The sequence below is a fragment of the Zingiber officinale genome, chromosome 2B (genome assembly GCF_018446385.1).
Source record: "Zingiber officinale cultivar Zhangliang chromosome 2B, Zo_v1.1, whole genome shotgun sequence".
Lineage (NCBI taxonomy): Eukaryota > Viridiplantae > Streptophyta > Magnoliopsida > Zingiberales > Zingiberaceae > Zingiber > Zingiber officinale.
Window position 1 is genome coordinate 118,201,671 of NC_055989.1, and position 23,102 is coordinate 118,224,772.

General features: G+C 36.2%; 1 protein-coding gene across 3 annotated transcripts in view; it reads left to right on the plus strand.

Moving 5' to 3' along the window:
• Positions 1-4,114: 4,114 nt before the first annotated feature.
• LOC122046914 (serine/threonine-protein kinase PBL34-like) overlaps positions 4,115-23,102 on the plus strand; it is a 42,448-nt gene continuing 23,460 nt past the window's right edge. The window contains exons 1-3 of one of the 3 annotated variants that reach the window (XM_042607873.1): positions 4,115-4,521; positions 21,796-22,115; positions 22,189-22,324. In XM_042607873.1, coding sequence (XP_042463807.1) covers positions 4,392-4,521; positions 21,796-22,115; positions 22,189-22,324 — 586 coding nt within the window. In that variant the 5' untranslated portion in view covers positions 4,115-4,391. The remainder of the gene's footprint in view (positions 4,522-21,795; positions 22,116-22,188; positions 22,325-23,102) is intronic. The other 2 variants (XM_042607871.1, XM_042607872.1) reach the window with 2 other exon arrangements.

Here is a 23,102-nt window from a genome sequence, read left to right on the forward strand (position 1 = left end):
GTTTGAGTCGTACATGCTACTTTCTTGGGTCTACATGGTTAGGATCAAGTCTAGGTGATAGCCCTTTGAGTTAGGATCATGTGGATTCAAACAGGGAGTGATTTGGCATAGAAATGAATAAGTTATGAATTTTACGGTGAGACCACTCAAACTACGTCTTGTCAGGGCAGAATTGAGCAAGTCGAGTTTTTTGGGTTCCTAGGGGCAGCCGATTGACTTGGAATGATTATTTTGATTTTTAAGCATATTTTTATGATGTTCTAGTAATTATTTCAAAAATTTAGTTTGAGGTAAGAAAAGAGTTTTGAGATTTGAGGCGAGGAAAAATATTTTTGATAAGGAGACTTGAATGTAGTATTCTTTGACGGATATGGGGTCGAGAGTCGTCTCGTTTGGCCATATCAAATTGATGCGTAGTGGACTTCGGATAAGCACCGAGGTACCCTGCACTTGACAGGTATGGATTCCAGATGAGTACTGAGATGCCATACCAGCCTGGTACCATGGTTTGACAGATCTTGATCAAGCGACATGAGGTTGAGTAGTAAAAATCTGGGAGTTGATTTCATAAGAAATTTAGTTGAGAAAGTTCATTCATGCCTTTCGGTTCATAAACATTTACTTGAGTTCGTTTAGTTTAAAATGACATGTAATTGTATATTTAGTACTAGATATTTACGAATTTTGTACTTGTTGAATCTTTAAACTCACTACGGTTGATTGGTGCAAGAGAGCACGAGCCAGAGACAGAGGGGCAGGATTCTTGAGAGGACTGTATTATAGCAAGACACTCGACCCAGTGACCTTTACGTTTTCCGCATGATTTTCTTTTGGAGTTGTTGAGGGAGGTTAAAATAAAAAGAAATGTTTCCTTTTTTCTTCTTTACGGTTGTCGCAATAATTTGGGTTTTGACTGTTTCTTCATTAGGTTCAGATATTTATAGACTAAATAAATTATTTTATAAATTGTTTCAATTTCTGATATTTATTTATGATTTGATGAAAATTAATATTCTATTTTCGTCCAAATCACTGTTCATGTGAATAGTGATGTGATCAGTAACATTTTAAAAAAAAATTATTTATTCATTTAAAACTTTAGGGCTTTACAGTTTGACTCGGCCGACTCGCCACTTGATAGCTGGGCTTAGCTTAGCTTGGCCATACAAGGCAGCTTAGCATCCTAGATAGCTTATCCTTCCCTACTTGACAACTTGATATTCTCAACCCAAGTCATCTCAAAAGATAAATTTAAATTTAATTTCTATAATTTAAATTTGATAAATTCCCCATATCTCGACAATATCACCAACATGGCAAAGGGGAGAAGAAAAGTTAAGTTGGATAAAGGTGATACACTAAGGGGTAGGTATAGAATCTAAATTTAAGGAGTTATTATATACTTCTTTTTTGTTCATTCTTCATCATCTAACTTAAATAGATTGTTAAATATAAAAAATAGGGAGATTGTTAGTACAATTAGTTTTGATATTTTGGTAAAGACCTAAGTTAGATCATGTGTTTGATTATTTATATTAAGTGTGCAAGTGCAAAACACATGATGAAAATGTTGTAGGTGTTATAAAGGAAGTTCCATTAGATCGAGGTTGATTGGATGTTTAGTAAATCAAAGTTTTGACATATCAAGGTTGATTGGATGCTTGAAAAATTAATGAAAATTCTAATAGATCAAGGTTGACAAAATGCTTGATAGAAGAGGAAGATCCGAAAGCAACTCAAAGTACTAGAGAAAGGCATGCTCCTATAAGTTTGATAGACTTCTTTTGTGCAAAGATGAGTGTGTGAGGGCACATATATCTACGGACTAATTGAGGGTTAGCTTAGGCTTAGACTAAGGCTTAGAAATGGTCTTAATCAATCACCAATCAATTGAATTTGAAATTCAGTCGATTGATACTTGAATCGGCTTGTTAGTCAATTCATGGTAATTAAACAAAAAAGGGAAATAAAAGCTTATTGATGGGCTCTGCTCATGTGGTATCTTAAGCCAACTAAAATAAAGGTTGCTTGAGATCTTGAGATTGATAGAGCAGTTAAACGATTGCAATGGAATTGTTAGCTGATACAAAGGTAGAATCCAAGAGCTTCGCTAAAGAGCAATCAATTAATGATGATAGACAATCAACTAAAGTAATTGATAAGTAGTCACATGGCAGAGACCAGTCGAATAATTCAAAATTGAACAAGAGGTAGCTTGAAGACTTGGGTGACAGCTAAAAAGATAGCGATAGTCTATGTGTTTTACAACACTTCTAAAGCATTGTTATTTTTCCATTTTCTCATGTCTCCAAACCCTCTTCATTCAATTGTAATTCTCTTTTTGTTTTAAATACTATACTTGTTAAAAAAAATAATTATAAGGGTTTCTTTACCTTCGAAGGGTTTCTTCACCTTTGAATGGAGTGTCACCTGTCCAAAGGTTACGAGTCATGGAGTAAAAATTTAAGGCTGCTTAACCATGTAAATTTCTAAGGGATAGGCTATCATTTCAATTTGTATTGTGCTTTGATTTTTTTCTTTTGGTTATATTTTTATCTTGCTAACAGTTATTTTGTACGCTAATCTCTGTTATCAGTTTAAGAAATATTATTCACCCCTCTTGCCTTCCCTCTTTGATGCAACACCTTGGCTGTGACACCTTGTATTAAGAGTGATAAGTTTTACTGACTTCGTATCCTACTTCTGTAAAGTTAGTAACATACCTAATGACAACTACGCATGCATCCATTTTAAGCATCATCAAAGTTCTCTTGGACGATCTAATGACTAGCGTATTAGATGTTGATTGATGGAAGTGTTGGAACGAAACGTTCGTCTTTAATTTACCATCATTTTAAGGACCATCATCTTTTACTACAATTTTTCAAGGACCATCACATTATATTAAAAGAGTGATTTTAATAAATTTTATTATTTCAGTGCATAGTGAGTGTCCATATATGTTTGCTTCTGTAGCACCTTCATTAAAACATTTTAATTAGATCGACACATTAGACTAGCCAAGATTAGCAAATTGAGTTAAGGCACTTAGTTTGACTTGTTGAGTTACCAAATTCAACCACCAAATGATTTGCCAATTTTGTCAACTCGTATTATTGACCCTTTTTTGATTGATTGATTAGCTTAATTAAGCCTTGTAGAATTATTAATTAAAACAAACACACATACCTAGATAGTTCGTTGGATTAACCATTGCAATTCACTTTTTTTTCCTTTTTTTTCATAATATTAACCAAACCAACTCGGATGGACCAATTGAGTTAGTTTCAGATTGCAATTAATCAATAGTGATGGTCAAACTTAATTGGCTTGACTTTAATCAAATATTAATCCCTTGTGATTTTGGTTGGTCCTTTCCACTAGCTAGATCGATCCTTTTAACTACCATAAATTAAGTGATCAATTAACTAATCTTGATTCAATTAGCTTATATTAACTCGGTCAACATTGAATTGTAGCATAAAAATGGTTACATTTATTTTAAATATTTCTCATAGTCCGTCTTCATAAAGAAAATAAATTATATTAGATTCGAAATTACCTGTCAGTGACCAAATGCCCAAATGGGATCCAATTGGACATATTTTTTTAAAAGCCTCGTGCCAATACAGGGAAGAAGAACTCAGATATTTTTAAAGGCTTCGTGCCAACTCAGATTCAATTGGATTTCTTATTCAAACAATGCAGCCCCAAATGTCGTTTGTTAGTGGCCAAATCCAACGGAAGTGGCTCGAGTAGGACGGTGCCAAGAAAGTCAAACGAACCATATATCCATACACCTTTATGAAATAAAAGATTTCCCATCCCATGTGCCAATGATATGATGTGATATTTGATTTGATTTAGGAGGCTGTTCTATAGACTCAATTTATTATTATATTTAGGTACCACAATCAAAGTCAAAATACTTTTGAACTTATAAACGTTCCTATTACGCTCATCAAGATATTAGTTGCGAGCTGTTTCTGCTGAGCTGGGAATTGGATTAAATAAAGAATACGAAGGCGGGCGGATAGCGGAGGGGAGGAGTCAGAGTGCGCACGAATTGACTAATCTCCATAGACCACCTTCTATTTTCCTTTTTTTCTTTTCTTCTTGAAAATCAAATAAGGAAGAAAAAACAAAGAGAGGAGCAAATAGACGAAAAGCCGCTTTCGTTTCGCATATACCTCGATGATGGTGGTGGCGACCGACGACGACTTCACCTTTCCTATCAATTCTTTTTACCAATTCGCTTGCTTATCTTCGTCGTTGCCTCTGCTTCTCCTTTCTTCCTCTTCGACATGGAATCGTCGCGTTCTGCTTCGCTCGTTTTGATTTCCTTCCGATAGATAGTCGTGCCCGCTGCGTTCCTGGAGGAGGCGGCGGTGATGGGGCAGAGCTGCGGATGCTGGTCAGCCATAGCTGGTGGGTTTCGGGGAGATTGTGGAACGTCGGAGGCCGCGGCCAGCGCATCGCCTAACGCGATCCAGCTCAAGACCAGTGTGGTCTACGACGCAGGTGCTCTCTTCTCTCTCTCTCTTTCTCTCTTTGAATTTTCAGAGTCAAGTTGGGGTTTATTTGATTCACTTACTCCCGCGTCACGATGGTTTCGACACGAAAAGAGGGATCTCTGTAGCTCTATTTATGGGATAGATCAGATTCTGTTCCTTTCGGAATTTGTATTTTAATTGAGCTATTCGGTTCACTCTTCATCACTCTGATGCAATAGTCAATTGAAAGGGATGAATGTTGTGAAGCCAAAAGATAATCCAGAAAGTTGACTTTATGGCGATTAACCATTGCTTTTGTTAGATAATTCTTACTAAAGATTTACGAATAAATACAGACATGTTTAGCTGGTTTTAGTTAACAGATAAGAATGTTGGGATCGCAAGTGCTTCTGGTAATATTATATGAGAATGAAGACCTGACTAGCAGTCTCTCAATTTCACTATCTCAAACCATACACTTATAGATTGAAATCCAATGCCACTAAAATATAAAATAACTTCTACCACTAGACCACGTTATGGAATCTTTATTTCCCTTGGTGGATTAACGCAAATACATAAAGCAAACCGAATAGTTAATTTGGTTCGGCAAAGGCCTATATCTACAAAGGCAATCCCAAGTCCGTATAATGTGGGAGCAAGAGCATACTAAAAAATTCGACAATCTTGTTATTCACAAATTGAACAAAAGACTCCTTCATCCTGCTCTTCTCTTAAAACCAATGAAAATGGTGGAAAGTCTCACCTCAAGCACTTATAGAGTATTAAAATACTTATTGAAAAAACTCTTCTTTCCTACAAGAAACATATTATCTGACAACCTTCAAATGACTTCAAGGTATTTTTTGGCTTTAGAACTCTCCAACAATGTAAATTTTACATTTGCCTTTATTCTCGACGTCACAATGCTAAATAATGAAACCAATCTTAAATAAATGCTAATGTAAGGTCTATTTGGCACTATTGGGCTCGCCGGATTCAACACTTGGTTGCTACCGATGAGGTACTTCACTACTATATCTGGATGTCAAGATGATTCGGTATAGCGATTCTACTTCTCTTGACCTGCACCAATAGTATGCATGCTTAAGTTATTTTATCCATGTCTTTGAATCCATCTTCATTAACCTTATGTGCAATTGATCTGGTCAATGACGTTGCTAATATGGAGGGAGATTCTTGGATCTCTCAATCTACAATTTCCTATTTAGTGCCCTGAGATGTATTACGCGACTTGACTCCTTTGTATATGCTAAGTATCTCATTTGTCCTAAGGATCTCTTTAGATTATATAAACATTCCTATAGCAGTCCTCTCATGTGGCTCTATTACCTTAAAACTCCACTAGCTGTCCGTTGTAGTGCCATTTTTGAATTTAATTGACTCAGTGAAATTAGATTTCTTATGAGATGAAAGCCTCTTGCACTAAGATATGTTCCTCATGTAGATTGAGTTTGATTTTACCAACTCCCTAGACCTCCACCATTGCACCATTTCCTAAACTCATTGCCTTATTCACACTTGTATGAATGTCTGAAACAACTCTTTGGTACAAACATGCATTGCACAAGTTAAATCGAATACTCGACTTCTCCCAAGGATATAGGCCTAGATCTAGATCTATGCTGTTGAAATGTTTGCCCTTATGTCCATCCTTCCATTTTCTCGTTTTGCATAATTAGTGCATTCCAAATTCAACTTTGAAATGATAGTTTTCTTATTCCTTTAAGCAACATATACATTGACTTCAATCGTCATCTCTTGTAGAGTCACCTTGCTTCTTTTGCCAACTAACCATCTCCATAAAAGGATCAAATGAATTAGATAGTAAAGTAATGAATATTTGTACGAAATCATAATCTTAGATCTTCTGCCTTACATTGGTCCACTGATTTATAAGGTATGGAATGCATTTAGATGCTTTATTAAAGTCCTTGTCATTTGCCATTTATAACATGTGCAGTGCAATTGCATTTTGAGATGGAACTGAATAATGATGTTTCCCAACATGATAACATCCCTCCAATCTCTACATAAGCCCTTATGCTATAGTCTGATTGACCATCACATGAACAACACCATCTACATGACATGATGTCATTGACTTTTTTTTTTCGTTTCCATCATCTCTTGATTGCTTTTGTCACACCTTGCACTAGCTAGGCATGCTGTGAAGCTAGTTTCATTTTCTGTACATAAACTGCAATAATGTCAGAGCAAGAGTATACGCAACCTAACCAAACTAACTAAATTAATATATTTGAAGAAATTCCATTGGTACTGTTCCGCCGAGTTAAAGCAAACCCTAATTTCATAAGAAAACCCTAATTTTTCTACCGTCATCCCCGTTCCCTTTCTCCTGCGCGTCTGTGGCGCTGCTCCATCGTGCAGACCGACCGACACTGCTACAACGCGAACTGCCGACGCTGTGTCCTCTCATTTCCGCCGCCTCCAAGGAGATCCAGGAAATCCACCCTTCTTCACGCGCCGCCTCCGCCGCTCGCTCGCTTGGCGAGATCCTCTGCCTCGGCGTCGCCTTCGTGCTCTAGTTCGCGATTCTCCTTGCCACAGCCGCTCGCTCGCGATTCTCCTCGTCGCGCTCTCCACCACCTCCAAGATCGCGCCCCGCAGCCCCCTTCCGGGTCGACGCAGAATCTCCCTCCCTTGTCGCGCCTCCCTCGCCGTGACAAGCTCTCACAGGCGCCGTCGAATCTAGCTAGGGTTCGCAACGGTCCGCAGAATCTTCTTGCCCTTTCTTGCCACAATCTCGCAATCTTCCTCCTCTCTTGGACCCATCGCGCTGCACGGCGCATCTTGCATTCCAACCTACTCTCCGGCGTCCATCAGTGTCGTCCACCCGTGCTGGTCCTGCAAGTTCATCAGCGTCGTCCGAAGTCCTCAGCCTTTCTTCGTAGTTCTTAATACCTGGGCGACTCTCCTCCGTCCAAAGTCTTGACGATGCCTCCTTCTGTTCTTGTTGACTCGTCAGCTTTGGTCTCTCGACACAACAACAGATCTCCACCTTACAAGGGTGGCAAAAGACGTCCTTGGTGTGATCATTGATCGGGACATACGATTGATAAGTGCCGGAGTCTACATGGTTGACCTCCTCGCGCTGCTCAGATCGTTTAGAGTTCTGTTGCTTCCTCAGCTTCCGCTTCACAGTTAACACCGACGCCGATCCCACTACCTTCCTATAATGACTTTCTGAAATGGTTTGAGGATTGCCAGAATCCTGATTCCACTGCTACTATTGCACACGCTGGTAATTCCTTTGCTGACATATCTCGTTCTTCATGTCCTTGGGTTCTTGATTCTGGGGCCACCGATCATATCACTGGTAATAAATCCCTATTTTCTTCTCTCACTACTTCCGGTTATTTACCAATGGTCACCATGGCCAATGGTTCCCAAACTCAGTCCCAGGGTATTGGTATTGTTCATTCTTCACCGTCTCTTTCCATTCATAATGTTCTTTATGTTCTCGGAGCTTCCTTTAATTTATTGTCAATAAGTCAACTTACTCGGTCTCTTGATTGTGTCGTTTCTTTTACTAAAACATTTGTTTCCTTACAGGACCGGAGTACAGGGAGGATGATTGGTTTCGGATGTGAGTCTCATGGTCTATATCGACTTTAACAACCCTCTCTTATTGGTTCGGCAACGGCATCTCCACTTCTTATTCATGCTTAGTTGGGACATCCAGGTCTTGATAAGTTGAAACAATTATATCCTAGTCTTTCTCAGAGTTTTTGTCTTGTGAGTCGTGTCAGTTAGGTAAGCATGTTCGTAGTTCTTTTTCTCCTCGCATTGAGAGTCGGGTTACGTCTCCTTTTGCTTTGGTTCATTTTGATGTTTAGGGTCCGAGTCATGTTTCTTCTACGTTGGGGTCAAGGTATTCTGTTACTTTTATAGACGATTTTTCCCATTGTACATGGTTATATTTGATGAAGGATCGTTCAGAATTATTTTCTATTTTTGAATCTTTTTTTTTCATGAAATAAAAACTCAATTTGGTATTTCCCTTCGAACTTTGCAAAGTGATAATGCACGCGAATATTTATCTACTCAGTTCCGTACCTTCTTGGCATCTCATGGTGTGTTGCATTGCATATCTTGCCCTCATATCTCTCAACAAAATGGGGTCACAGAACCCAAGAATCGTCATCTCCTCGAGAGCACCCGGACTCTTCTTCTCCATTCTCATGTTCCTCTTCAGTTTTAGGGTGACGCCGTACTTACTGCATGTTATCTCATCAATCGCATGCCTTCCTTCACTCTCCAGGGTAAAATACCTCATCAGTCTCTTCATCCTTTACCACCTAGGGTCTTTAGTTCTATATGTTTTGCTCATGCTCTTGATCCTGACATTGACAAACTCTCTCCCCGGTCTCATAAGTGTGTCTTCCTTGGGTATCCACGGTCTCAGAAAAGGTACAAGTGTTATTCCCCTACTCTCCGTCAGTACTTTATCTCTGCTGATGTCACGTTCTTTGACTTGGTCCCATTTTTTGGGCCTCACGCATCTCCATCCGAGTTTTCTCCTTCTCCAACTGTACCAGTGACTATCTTTTGTCCTCCGGAGGAGTCTCTATCAGCTCCGGCCTTGTCTCCTCCTTTGCAGGTTTATCAGCGTCGTCCTCGTCCTATTTTGCCTCCGCCCTGCAATGACACTACCGAAGACATATCTTTGGAGTCAAGTCCTTTGCCTCTTCTTCTGGTCTTGTCCTGAGTTTGATATTCCCATTGTACTTCGAAAAGGTATACATTCCACTCGTAATCCTTCTCATTATGTTTCTTTGAGCTATCATCGTCTTTCTCCTTCCAATTATTCTTGTCTTTCTTCCTTGTTGTCTGTTTCTCTTCCAAAGACTGCAGGTGATGCCTTTGTCCATCCAGGATAGAAATAGGCTATGCTTGATGAAATGAGTGCCTTGCAGAGCAGTGAGACTTAGAACCTCGTTCCTCTACCACCTGGGAAGTTAGTGGTTAGTGAGACTCAGATCCTGAACGGTACAGACGATTAGTAGGGAAACTAAGCTATCTTACTGTTACTCGTCCGGATATCTTATTTGCAGTAAGTGTAGTAAGTCAATTTCTCAACTCTCCGTGCAAAGAACATTGGGATGCCGTGACTCGCATTATTTGATATATTAGGGGTGCGAAAGGGTCTTCTATATGAAGACAAAGGACAGACTCGAGTTGTGGGATATTCTGATGCAGATTGGGCAAGATCTCTCTCTGATAGAAGATCTACTTCTGGGTTTTGTATATTTGTCGAAGGTAACCTTGTTTCTTGGAAAAGCAAAAAGCAGAATGTTGTGGTAAGATCCAGTGCAGAGGCAGAATATCGAGCTATGGTTATAGCCAGTCAAGAACTTATATGGCTAAAACAGTTGCTTCAGGAACTAAGGTTTGGAGAGGTTATACAAATGTCACTCATATGCGACAACTATGTCGCTATGCATATTGTCTTAAATCCAGTTTTCCATGAGAGGACAAAGCATATTGAAGTTGACTATCACTTTACCACAGAGAAAGTCATATATGCTAGTTTTGTCAACTCACATGATCAGCTAACAGATATATTTACTAAGTCACTAAGAGGTCCCCGAATTGACTACATATGTAACAAGTTTGGTGCATATGATCTATATTCTTCAGCTTGAGGGGGAGTGTTAGAATATGTAAATATATAGGGGTATTTATATAATTATGTTGTATATCTTCTTTCCTATAAAAAGCCTAACTCGTGGTATCCAAGACACGAGATTTTGTTTTCCTTTTAACAGATACCATGCACACATCTTAGTAAATAACTTGGAGGTTAAAAACTCTAGAATGTGAGCGTAAAAAACAAAGTGAGTATAAGAGAGAAGTCCATGGTGTGAAATAGTATATATTTCACAACAGAATCCATTCAACAATCATCATTTTTTGCACTTGATCTCATTAATCTTTTTTTATAATTTTTTCTTAAATTCTCATAAATGTTTTTATCATTTCTCGTATTTCCTCTCTTATACTCTTACAAGTATTCCATTTTATATTTATGAGGGGATATGTTATTCACATTACATAGGGCAAACAACTTACAATTTGCCTTGTAGAATATGCATTGCATATAGAGATGAACGATCCGTAATTCACTTGGAATGAAGTGCATAAAAAATATAGATAAGTATAAATAGGTCGAATGACTTGCAATCCACTCGATATAGATGCATTGTATATATATAAGGTGAACAACCCACAATCCACCCACCCGATACAAGAATACATCATATATAAATATAAAATATAGAGTGAATAACTTGCAATCCACTCAAAATGCACCTTACAAAAGGAAAGGGTGCACAACTAGTAATCCACCTAGTGACAACAACTTTTCATATAAAATGATAGAAATCTACAAATGTGTGAAAGACCCAAGTGCCCTTTTTTACTGCGAAACCAATACTCTATAATATTAACAATTTATTTGTTTTATTAATTCAATAAACAGTCACATTGCTCCTTTAAAGTGCGGAGGTGAAATTCTAAGATATAAGGGTTGCATTCATTATGCCATTAATTTAGTAAAAATAATCACATAGTTCTTTTAGTACACAAAATCAAAGCTCTATGATACATATAGTGCACTGTATTCATTGTTTTGCTAATTTACTATAACTAATTTAGTCACATAATCCTTTGAGAGTGAAGTTGAAGATCTGCATAATCAATGTTGCATTCATTTTATTGTTAATTGAGTATAAGTAATGATGCAACTCCTTTAGAGTGCACAGCTGAAGCTCTATGCTAAAGGTGGTTCATTTATGGATTTTTTTCTTTAATATAAATAGTCACAGAACTTGTTTCAGAGCATTGAGCCGAAGCTCTATGATAGCAGTAATGGATTCATTGTTTTATTGTTTGGTAGGCAAAGTTATGCTTTAATCCATAAGTTTATTGTGTACATATTATCTCTTATTAATTAACTTATCATCAACAGTTGTCATCAAAACATGCCAATATGGATAGTCAATTATGAATATCAAAAAAATTAAGTAATGTGGAAGCACATATCAAGCAATAAGAGTAGAGACAATTACTGAAATAATTCTCTTTTCCAAAAAATTTAGAATTATATTATCTACTTTCATAAATTTAATCATTCACAAGGTAAATGTAATGAAATAAGCAAATTTTGCCACTTTATGGAAGAACCTTCTAAAGTGACACTAGCATGACAACACAATGCATCACTGCTCAAATCTATAAGATATAAATGAGAACATCAATTTTATATAACTTTACAACATGACATGGTGAATAAGCTTACTTTATGACTACGCCTCTAGGAGAGGTAATCAAATGCTTTCTCTAATCCTTGAAACTCATGTCATATTCTCCCTGAAGGCCAATATGAAATCAAGTTTGATTCTTGCCATATGGCTTCTTAACGCTCAATCACTACAAAAATTGTTACTCACAAAGGAGCCAATTTAGGGTTGTGATTGTTGATGTGAATGGAGATGGCACGTCCTTTTTTAGTCCAAGATAGTGCCTATTGCTATGGTTTGAAATTTTGTACCGTGCTTGGTGAAACGGTCAAAACGTATCATTTTGGTAAATCACCGAAACACGATACCACTTGGCACTAAGATTTACAATCTTGAAATTGTGCTGACGTTCCGATGTATGATGCTGGTGACAGATTAGGTTGAAGGAGGAAGGAGATGAAGCAAAGGAAGGGGATATTGTTTGTGCTGAGTGAGATTGAATTTTGATAATTTATCAGAATGATATGTTTTGACTATTTCTCTTGTTATGGTATAAGATTTAAAACCATATTCTACACATATAGTGTCTCCTTCCTATGCTTCATCTCCTTCCTTCAATAACTTTAATTCATTATCAGCACCGTGCATCAACTCATCGATACGATATCGAAACAATATCATTCAGTTAAAGATCAAAACTTTGGCACAACTTAGATTTTGAACCTTGATTGCTGCAATTGGTAGCTATGAAAAAGAGGAACAAACATGGAAGCTTTTGTCAGAAAATTCACTCTACACATAGTAGAGCTAATAGAGGACAAAGAAGAGGTTGAGGTCGAGGGAGGAGGCAGAATCAACAATGATTATGGTAACCAACAACAAAATCATTATCAAGAGAGTTTTTTTTTTCAGTTGACACTAGGTATTCACCTTATGCCAACTAATCTTTGGTGACCGGTCCAATGGAAATTTTCTACCGCCATCGGGGTAAATCGGGAAGCGCTCGCAGCTGGCGGCCCATTAGCCCAATGTTCTTAGTTCAACCGCCCATTAAGGGAAATTCATCCATTAATTTGTCGAGGCTGAGACTCGGTTTAGATGTCTGGGAAACTGAGAAAGCGCCGCACCATTTCCTCGGGGGCACGAGAGTTATTTTCAAAGAAGAGATAGAGGACATATAGGTCGCCATTTAATAACTTATAAAACAAAGTCAGTGGACTTGTTGAATGTACGCATATCATAGTAAAGTGGAGATCAAACTAACTTTGTAGAAAAAGAAAAAAGAAGTGTCTTTTCATGGTGTGCCATCCAAATGAAAGAGAATTCCACCTATACTATTGCTATTGTTCTTTTCGTGCTTGAGTTAAAGACCAATTTGCTTTGTGTGGGCCAATTACAAGAAAAAGGTAAAGGTAAGGGAATTTTTTTTTAATCAAATATGGAGTATGTTTAATTCAAGATGCAAAGTTGAGCTTAATAACTCAAGTTAACACATAGTTATTTAAGGTATGAGGTGCCCAAAAACGCATAGATGCTATGGGGCTTGAGGTGCACGTCTTACTGAAGTAAGGCCTTTGGGTATAAATTTATACAATTCAAACTTATATAGAAAATTTTTGCCAACATATTTCACTAACAAAATTATAATTCATAAACTATTAAATAATAATGTAAATATAAAATTTACTAACATTCAAATATTGAAATGGTTTATCTTCATAATCAAAATCAAACTTCAAATATTGAGGAGCCATGCAGAGAGAAATAAGTTTGCAAGGGAGGTTGACGTTCATTTTCTAGGGGAGAGGAAGAGTCACTCAAGAAAAATGTGTAGTATGCATGCAACCTAATTAAAGGTTGATGTTCATTTTCTGGGGAGAGGAAGAGTCATGTTAGAAAAATGTGTCACATGCATATAACCTAATTAATTTAAAGGGTAATTAAAGGTATGAGTTGGGCTTTAAATTTTTTTTCACTTCAATAAGGCGAGGGAAATTTCGCCTTAAGCGCGCCTTAACCTCTCGAAAGGCACGCCCTTAAGCGCGCTTCTTTCAAGTATTGCGCCAAGGTTACTACCCAGGCGCAAATGCACTTTTCACAACTATGAGGTAACATAATAACAAATTGTATATTCCTACTTTATCTCTACACTACATCTCATTTATGTTTTTCACCAAAATTAGAGGATAAGACATGACTTTGACACTTCAGCTATGATTTTCTAAATTTTGGTGAATTGAAAATGTTGCAACAAAAGAACATGGTGATTGGTGTTCCTCAAATTGCAATTCCTTCTCAAATTTGTGAAGAATGTATTGTTAGCAAATAACATTGTAATCAATTCTCATAAGAAAATATCTTGGAAAGTGAAGGCGACATTGGAGTTGTCCTTTTCGATATTTGTAGGACAATAACACCACGCTATAATGGAGGCAAAGAATATATTATTATGATTTTAGTTGCAAAATTTTTGTGCAAGAAAAATTTGAAGCTTTTGAAGCATTTAAAAGCTATAAAGTACTTGTTGAGAAAGAAGTTAACAACCTATTAAAGTTCTTTGTATAGATTGTGGTGGAGAATATAACTCACAATAATATATAAGTTTTTGAGAAAATTATGGAATCAAAAGATAGCTTACAACACACTATACACCACAACTGCATATATCTAGCTTACAACACACTATACACCACAACTGATTGATATATGCGAGAGGAAAAATTATACTATCATGAATATGGTGAAAAACCTTTTGACAACAAGTAGTATTCCAAAAGGTTTTTGACTAGAAGTGTTAGGTGCTACTTGGAATACCGTTCTGTTTCCTGTAAAAAAAATTTATGCAAGCACAGAACTTTTCCTAGCAACCCATGTGCTCTTCAGAAGTTAAACTTGGATTGGAAACGAAACTTAACATTTTTACTTCAAGTTCGTTCTTCAAAGTTAAACTTGGATTTGAAACGAAACTTAACATTTTTACTCCAAGTTCAACCCTTGTGTTCTTCAGAAGTTAAACCATATTACAGAAGTTGATTAAATATCTATTTCAAGGATTGACTTCCATGTCGTTGGCGAAGCACTAGGCCTTCTTGGTTATGAGATCATCCACCACTTCCCAGACAAAGTCTCTCAAAGAAATTGAATATTTAAACTTCTCACAGTAACCTTAGGTTTAACTAGAGACCTCAATCAAAGCACAAGATCGAAACATAAAATCGAAGCACAAAAACGAAAACACGAAATCGCTAGCCTCTTGTGTTGGTATTTCAGGATCCATACAAAGAAAATAAAACTAGTTGTGCTGCGGAATAAATAAATAGTTGTACCTTTCTTCGTAGACAAAGACCTCTTGATCTTCTGCCGTATTCCTCACCTCTTCTTGGACATCGTGTGGGCGACGATCTGCCAAGACAAAAACACCCAAACCCTTTTTGTTTCCAAGCCGCCTACCACAAAAGGATGCAAAGAAAGGAACACCTCCTCCTTCTTCTTCTCCTCCAAATTGTTGGCCACTAAGGTGCTTCGTCTCTTCGTTTTCTTTTCCTCCAAGCTCCGGCCACCAAGAGAAGATGGGGCGCCGACCCTAGAGGGAAGAAAAGGGAAGAAGAAAAGAAGTGGGGTGTCGACCTTAGAGGAAAGAAAAGAAAGAATGGGGCACCGACCTTAAGGGAAAGGAGAAGGTTTTTGGTTGTGGAGAAAAACTTATCAATTCTTAATTGATTGATTTTTGGGGCATAACCTCCTCTCCTTTTATAACCCTTTGCCCCAGATAAAAAAGGAGAAAAAGTAATAGATTTTTGTTTAGAAAAGAATTAACATAATTCTTTTTAGAAAAATTTCTTAAGAAAGAATTAGTATAATTCTTTTTAGAAAATTTCTAAGAAAGCATCAACATAATTCTTTTTAGAAAAATCTCTAGGAAAGAATTAACATAATTCTTTTTAGAAAAATTTCTTAGGAAAGAATTAATGTAATTCTTTTTAGAAAATTTCTAAGAAAGAATCAACGTAATTCTTTTTAAAAAAATCTCTAATTCTGTTGAGAAAAAAAAATCTTCTCCCTTTTTTTTTTCTTTTCTTTTCTTTTGGTTTGGCTGACCCCTTGCTTGGGCACCAAGCAAGGTTTGGTCGACCCCTTTCTTGGGTAGGAAGCAAGGCTTGGCCGACCCCTTGCTTGGGCACCAAGCAAGGATGTGGCGGACCCCTTTCTTGGGTAGGAAGCAAAACCAAAACGGGTGAATGCGAGGCTTTATAGAGGCTACAACAGGGACCGAGAGAAGGAATTGGTTTTGACCTCCTGATGGACTTGAGCTTCCTGTGTTCGACCCGAACACCCAACTCAAGTTCATCAATAATAACTCATACCACTAAAGAGTTATTATTGAACTACCACACCAATCCCATATTACAATATGAGCTCCTTCTTATCATGAGTGCGTTAGTCTCCCTGTGTTTAAGATATCGTATGTCTGTTAATTAAATGAGTTACTGACAACTCACTTAATTAACATCTAGCTCCAAGAGTAGTACCACTCAATCTTATTATCATGTCGGACTAAGTCCACCTGTAGCTAATTTGAAACATCTAGGTATGAGCTCCTCAAGGGGACATCATCAACTTAGATTACTAGGAAACAATTTCCTTTTATAATCAACAACACACCATATAAATAATATTATTTCCCAACTTATCGGGCCTATTGATTTAACTGAATAAATCTCACCCTTTGATAAATTAAAGAAATAAATACTAAGTATATGTGTTTGTTATTATATCGGGATTAAGAGTACGCACATCCATAATAACAGAGGTTTTGTTCTTTTATGCAGTCAGTATAAAAAGAAACAACCTCAAATGGTCCTACTCAATACACACATAGTGTACTAGTGTAATTTTATAGTCAAGATAAATTAATACCAAATTACACTACAACCATTCCAATGGTTTGTCCCTATCCATCTTGGTCGTGAGCTACTATTTATAAGGAACTGATAACATGATCTTCTGTGTGACACCACACACCATGTTATCTACAATATAAATTAAATAGACAACTGCATTTAACTAAATGTAGACATTTGACCAATGTGATTCTCATTTCAAAATGAATGTTCATAAAAAAGCTAGACTTTTAGTATACATCCTAACAAGAAGTAGTTAATTGGAGCATTCATGAATTGTATAGAAGTCACACTTTCTATCCAAAATATGACACTAGAGGAAGCATGGAGTGGAAGAAAACCTTTGGTTGGTTATTTTCAGATTTTTAAGTGTATTGCCTATTCCCATATTTCAATGAAAAGAGAAAGAAGCTACACAATAAAGGTAAAAAATGCATTTTCTTTGTTATAGTAATACGTAAAAAGCTTATCAATTATATTATTCTACCACCATGAAATTTTTTATTAGCTGTGATGTAGTATTTGATGAAAAAGCTAGTTGGTTATGGAATTCAAATGATGTTAAAGAAAATATTTCTGTAGGTTTTGATGATGATGAGAAAGAGAAGCAACTTACAAAAATGAGCAAAAAGAGGAAGCCACTTGAATATTCCAATAATTGATCAAAATCTACTTGCAATTGAATCACAAAGGTCACCACATGTTCAAAGAAGAAGAACAACATAGATGCCCTCGGGGCAGGGTTGAGTTGGCTAGTGTGAGACATAGTTGTTAGCATAGGGTAAGGGTTTGAATCTCGATAAAATCGAAGAAAAAAATCCCTCTCCACACTAGCCAAAGTTTCCCGATTTACCTCCTCACAGATGGTCGTGGGGTCGACCGTGTGGGGTTGCTGGGGTGACAGATTCCACCTTTTGCTACCAAAAAGAACAACATAGATGACTATTTATGAGTTGACTAGAATTGACCAAGATGATAATTCACTTACACATTTTACTTTGTTTCTAGAGTATGACACTAAATTTAACCATCTATCTTTCAGTTGGATGTCAACATTCCTTTATGGAGATTTAAAAGAAGAGGTATTTATCGATTAACCCCTAGTTATGTGAAACTTGTTAATGAGCATAAAGTCTATAAGTTAAAGAAAGCTCTATTTGGATTAAAACAAGCCCAATGAGCTTGGTATAATTGTAAAGAATCTTATTTTTTGAAGGACAGATTTCAAAAATGCCCTTATCAACATACCCTTTTCACATTGAAAATGAAGGGAAATGGCTAATAGTTTGTTTATATGTAGATACTTAATCTACACAGGAAATAATACATGTATATTTGAAAATTTTAAAAAAATCACGATGACTGAATTTGAGATGTTAGATCTTGGTATAGTGCATTACTTCCTTGGCATTGAAGTGGTGCAAGTTTCTCTGCAGATAAATGTTTCTCTCAAAAAAGGTGTGTGTAAGAAATCTTAGACAGGATTCAGATGACTTAGATGACTTGTAAGGACTCCATTTGAATTTGGAGTAAAGCTCAACAAAGATATTGTAGGAAAGATGGTTGACGACACTTTTTACAAAGTGGAGAGTTTAATGTACTTAACAACAAGATACATGTTGTAAGTATTAGTAGGCACATAGATTGTCTAAGATTCATCTCTTGATTGCAAAAAGAATTTTAAGTACTTGCAAGGTACTAAGGAAGTTTTGATTGTTCTACAAGAAAAGAGAAAAGAGAAAAGAGAAAAGAGAAAAGAGAAAAGACAATCTCAAATAGTGATTCTGCATGAGATTTAGATGATCGAAAAAGCACATCTGGGTCATCTAGGTATGCCTTCATGTTGAGGACTAGAGCTATTTCATGGTCATCAAAGACACAATCTATTATTGCTTATCAATTGAAATTGAAATTGAATTTGTTAGTGCAACACCTTGTGCCTACCAAGCTATTTGGCTAAAGAAAATCCTTAAAGAATTGTATTTTTAAGAGGATGGATCTACTCAGATTTATTGTGACAATAGTTCAACAAATAAAGCTATCAAAAAATCTAGTGTTACATAGTCAAAGTAAACACATAAGTAAACACATAGATGTCAAATATCATTTTTTGAAGAATCTCACAAATAATGAAGTCATTAATCTTATTTAATGTAGAAGTGAGATCAAATTGTTGAGATACTAACAAAGCCTCTGGATTTTCTTGCATTTCAGAAGCTTAGAAAGTTACTTGGTGTTTTTGCATGGAGTTTCAAAGTTTAACTCATATTAGACTGTCATATGAGGTATTGTTGATAAAATATAATATATAGATGTAGATGTTGACTTGGTCATGGAGTTAATGTGTTCATGATTAAAGGTTAGTGGATGTTAACGTTTGTATGGAGTTAGTGGGTTAATATTTGTATTATGGATAAGAGGGTTAATGTTTATATTATGAAGTTAATGGGTTAATGTATGTATTATGGAGTTAATGGTTAGTGGATGAGGAGTTAGTAGGTCAATTGATGTTTATGATTGAAGAGTTAGTGGGGTAATGGTTAAGTTGTTTTAAGATATGCATTAGCCCATAAATAGGTTGTTTGTTCATCAATAAAAAACAATGAGAAAATTTACTCTCGTGCCTTCTTTCTGACCTCAACCATCTACTATTGTTGTGCATTTATGTAAAACTCTTTCATTGTTTCTTAACATTTTTATGTATCACGACAGTAGTCAGAGCTAATTTTACTTGTTACCTACATTACTACTGTCAGAGCTAATTTTACTTGTTACCTACATTACTCAAACTCAGGACAAAGTATCCATATCCATGTTGAATACAAAATTTAGATGTGTGACTTTTTAAAAATAAGGACATGAAGACTCACTAAAAAAGTTCTAAATTTAGGACATGAGTTTGGAGGCACAATTATAATAAAAATTTAAATACTAATATTTGATCAAATATTAGAAAAACTAACTTTCATATGCTATTATGTTTATTATAACTCCTAATATAATCAATAGTTTATTTAATTATATAACTCTTTATTTATAGAACACATATGAATTGTGTTTTCTAACTTATTTAATTCTTTTTTTTTTGAAATAACTTACTACCTTATAAATTGCATAAAATATGTAAGTGATAACTTATATAAGTTTATAAGTTATATTTATATATAAAGTATATAACATATCAATGTATATTCAATATACCCTACATAACTAATTAATTTATAACCTTTATTTCTCAATGCCCCAACCCTAATCCCACCTCTCACTTTGCTGCTTGTGCTCTTCCTTCCTCTTGATGTGAGCTACGTTCACCACGTAGTGTCATGAGCATTAAACTTCACCATTGCATTTGACACCATTAAACTCTGAAAATCTCCTTAGTGCAAGTGACATAATTGTATTCTTCTCCTAGACTTGTGTGACGCCATTTAACTCCACTTCTTCCCAGCACAACACGAGAACATGAGTCATAGGTAGGTAATTTTCTTTCATTTTTTTCTTCTTCCTCTTGCTTTCACAGGCGAGTCTGACTGCCCAGTCTCTTATTGCATATCTGCATTTGTGTTATGTTGTATCGACATGGGTATGGTGTGGGTGAATGCTGTGTTCAAGTATCACAACTCATGATGCCCCTCTTCTTCTCGATGCCATTTGCACCATATTGGGCTCCTAGTTGCGACATCTCCAACTCTTGGCAGTGAAGATCCACTGCCTCTTTCCTTCAGTTTATCATGTCACACCTAGCTTGGTCTTCTGCTTCTCCCTTAGATCCACCCTCACAGACTGCTTGTTGCTGCCACGAGTGCTGCTTTATTTGTGTGCTTCTCTGTTGGATTTATTGTTGTTTTTTCTCACTGATGGATGTTCTGTTGTCTTTTACTGTCTAGTATTTTCTCTAGCCCGAATCAGATCCGATTCTACTATAAAGAGCCCTTCTGGGGTAACCAAGTGTCACCTTGTCTTCCCTTGGGGGGTCCAATAGAAACATCTGCTCATCCAACGTATCTATTGCATCTAATTAGACTCGTGTATTCCTTAGATTCTTTTAGAAATTCATATATCTTTGTTCTCAAATTCCTCTCACAACAATTTCTTCTTGTTTCCTTATTTCTTCAGCGGAATTCTCTCCTCCTAGCATCCTCTCTCTCCAATGTTATGTCTTTTTCCTTTTCATTCAGATCTACTCATCTTCATTCCCAACTTTTATATTTGCATGCTATTGTATATGCCACAATGACCCCATGATCCTCATTGATCATTTCCTCTCCACTTTCATCTATTTTGACTGTGCAGTTGTATACAATGCTACTGTGAGAAGTCCACTTGAGATACTTGTTCTCTGGTCTTTTCTCATTTTCTTTCTCATCCTTAGGTTCCCAGTCTAATGGTTTTCCTTCCTTTTCTTCTGCATACCATATGTTATATGTGCTGCTTTAAGGAGAAGCCCACCTGAGAGTGATTCCTGAGATCTCTTTCTATCATTCTCTTTCTGTTGATGTACTGGCTAGTTAGAGGTGAAGGAATACTTTTTTGTGTGTGAACCTTTCTAATATCATATAACCAATTGACATGTATAGTACTTATGCTCCAACTTTGAGTGCTAGAGGTATTATGCTAATAGACTTATTAATGCAGTGAATTTAGTCCCACTTTAGGTGTTTTATATTTAGAATTATCATATAATGGATACATTCTATATACTACAATATCAATACAATTTCCCTAACTTCTATAATAAAGAAGAAATGAAGTAAGTAACCTTAGCCAGATAAGAGATTGTGCCAAGATAGTCAAGTTTTGCAATTATCCAAACTTTAAGTTTGTCTATTGCGTGATCAGGAAATATATTAACCGTGAACACCCACTTGAAACTAATTATAGACTTGTCAGAACTCAGAAAGAAGAGAGATTAGTTCTGATTCCAAAACAAGCTTATGATAACATTATTTCATTATCATATACAAATTTGTATTATTCTTTTTCAATTTCCTTTGCTATTTTGAAGATTTTGAGAGAGATGAGTGCTATTGCTCTATATTTGTTTCTTTGATTGTGATATGAAGCTTGAACATCTAAGCACAGACTAAATGTTTCAAATTTGTTTCTTGTGTGCAGCAACTGAGACAAGATATTTAAATGCTAGCAACCGTGAACTTGCCTCTTCTCATGAGTCTGCTTTCTCGAAGGAAAATAATCAAGATGCAACATCTGAGGACAAAACATCTCATAAATTACTTCAATTTACTTTCCAGGAGCTGAAATCTGCTACAGGTAATTTTCGACCAGACAGTATTCTTGGGGAGGGTGGATTTGGATATGTTTTCAAAGGATGGATAGAGGAGAATGGCACAACTCCTGCAAAACCAGGCACAGGTCTTACTGTTGCTGTCAAGAGTCTGAAGCCTGATGCACTCCAGGGTCATAGGGAGTGGGTTGTAAGTACTCTCTTTTCCAAGCATTTACAATAAACTAGGAAATCTCTCACTGACCGAAATTCATACAATGCAGGCTGAGATTAACTTCCTTGGACAATTACATCATCCTAACCTTGTAAAGCTGATAGGTTATTGCATTGAAGATGATCAGAGACTTCTTGTCTATGAATTCATGTCTAGAGGAAGTCTTGAAAACCACCTTTTCCGGAGTGAGTAGAAGTTTATCAATTTAATTTTAATTTATTCTTCCCTATAATATTATGTCCATTCTAGTCATTTTTTTTTAGGGGTGCACTTGAGTATTGAAGAACAGGTCAATCTGCCATAATAAAATGAGTTATTGTATTGGTGAATAAGTGTACCAGTATTGAAAAACGGGTGCACTTGAGTTCCTTTCATGGAGGGGAGAGTTCTGTGAAGGGAGTTTCACATAAGTTTGTTCATATTTGATTAGAAAAAAATTAGCTAAAATTAAATTAAATTTCACAAAATATGTATATAATATAAATAACTCTCCAACCTGTATGATATTAACACAAACATCTTTGACTATGTGCATCGACTAGATCTGCTCAAGGCAAGGAAGAAGAAACACTTATCAGTTAAGTTCTTGCTGCAGAATTAGGGATTGTAGAAAAAGTGATGAACAACCACATATAAAATCATCCTTTTATGATCATGACCTGCTGACGAATAAAAGTGGGGAGCCATCAAATCATGGATTGGATAACACTTTTCTTATCACCCTACCTATTTATATTTGGTTATCCTTTATCTAATAACATTTTTTCCCTTTTATATTTCTCTCATAATCCTCGCTTTGAATATATTACTTAATAGCTATGTGTACAATTCAGATGTGTTACTTTTTAAATGATTGCACAATGTTATTGTGAACTTTCATGTTAAAATGAAGGTATACGTTATTCAATAGTATTAGTTTATTATGCTTGGAGGTATTAAGAAGCATAAGCAAAGAATAGTGGT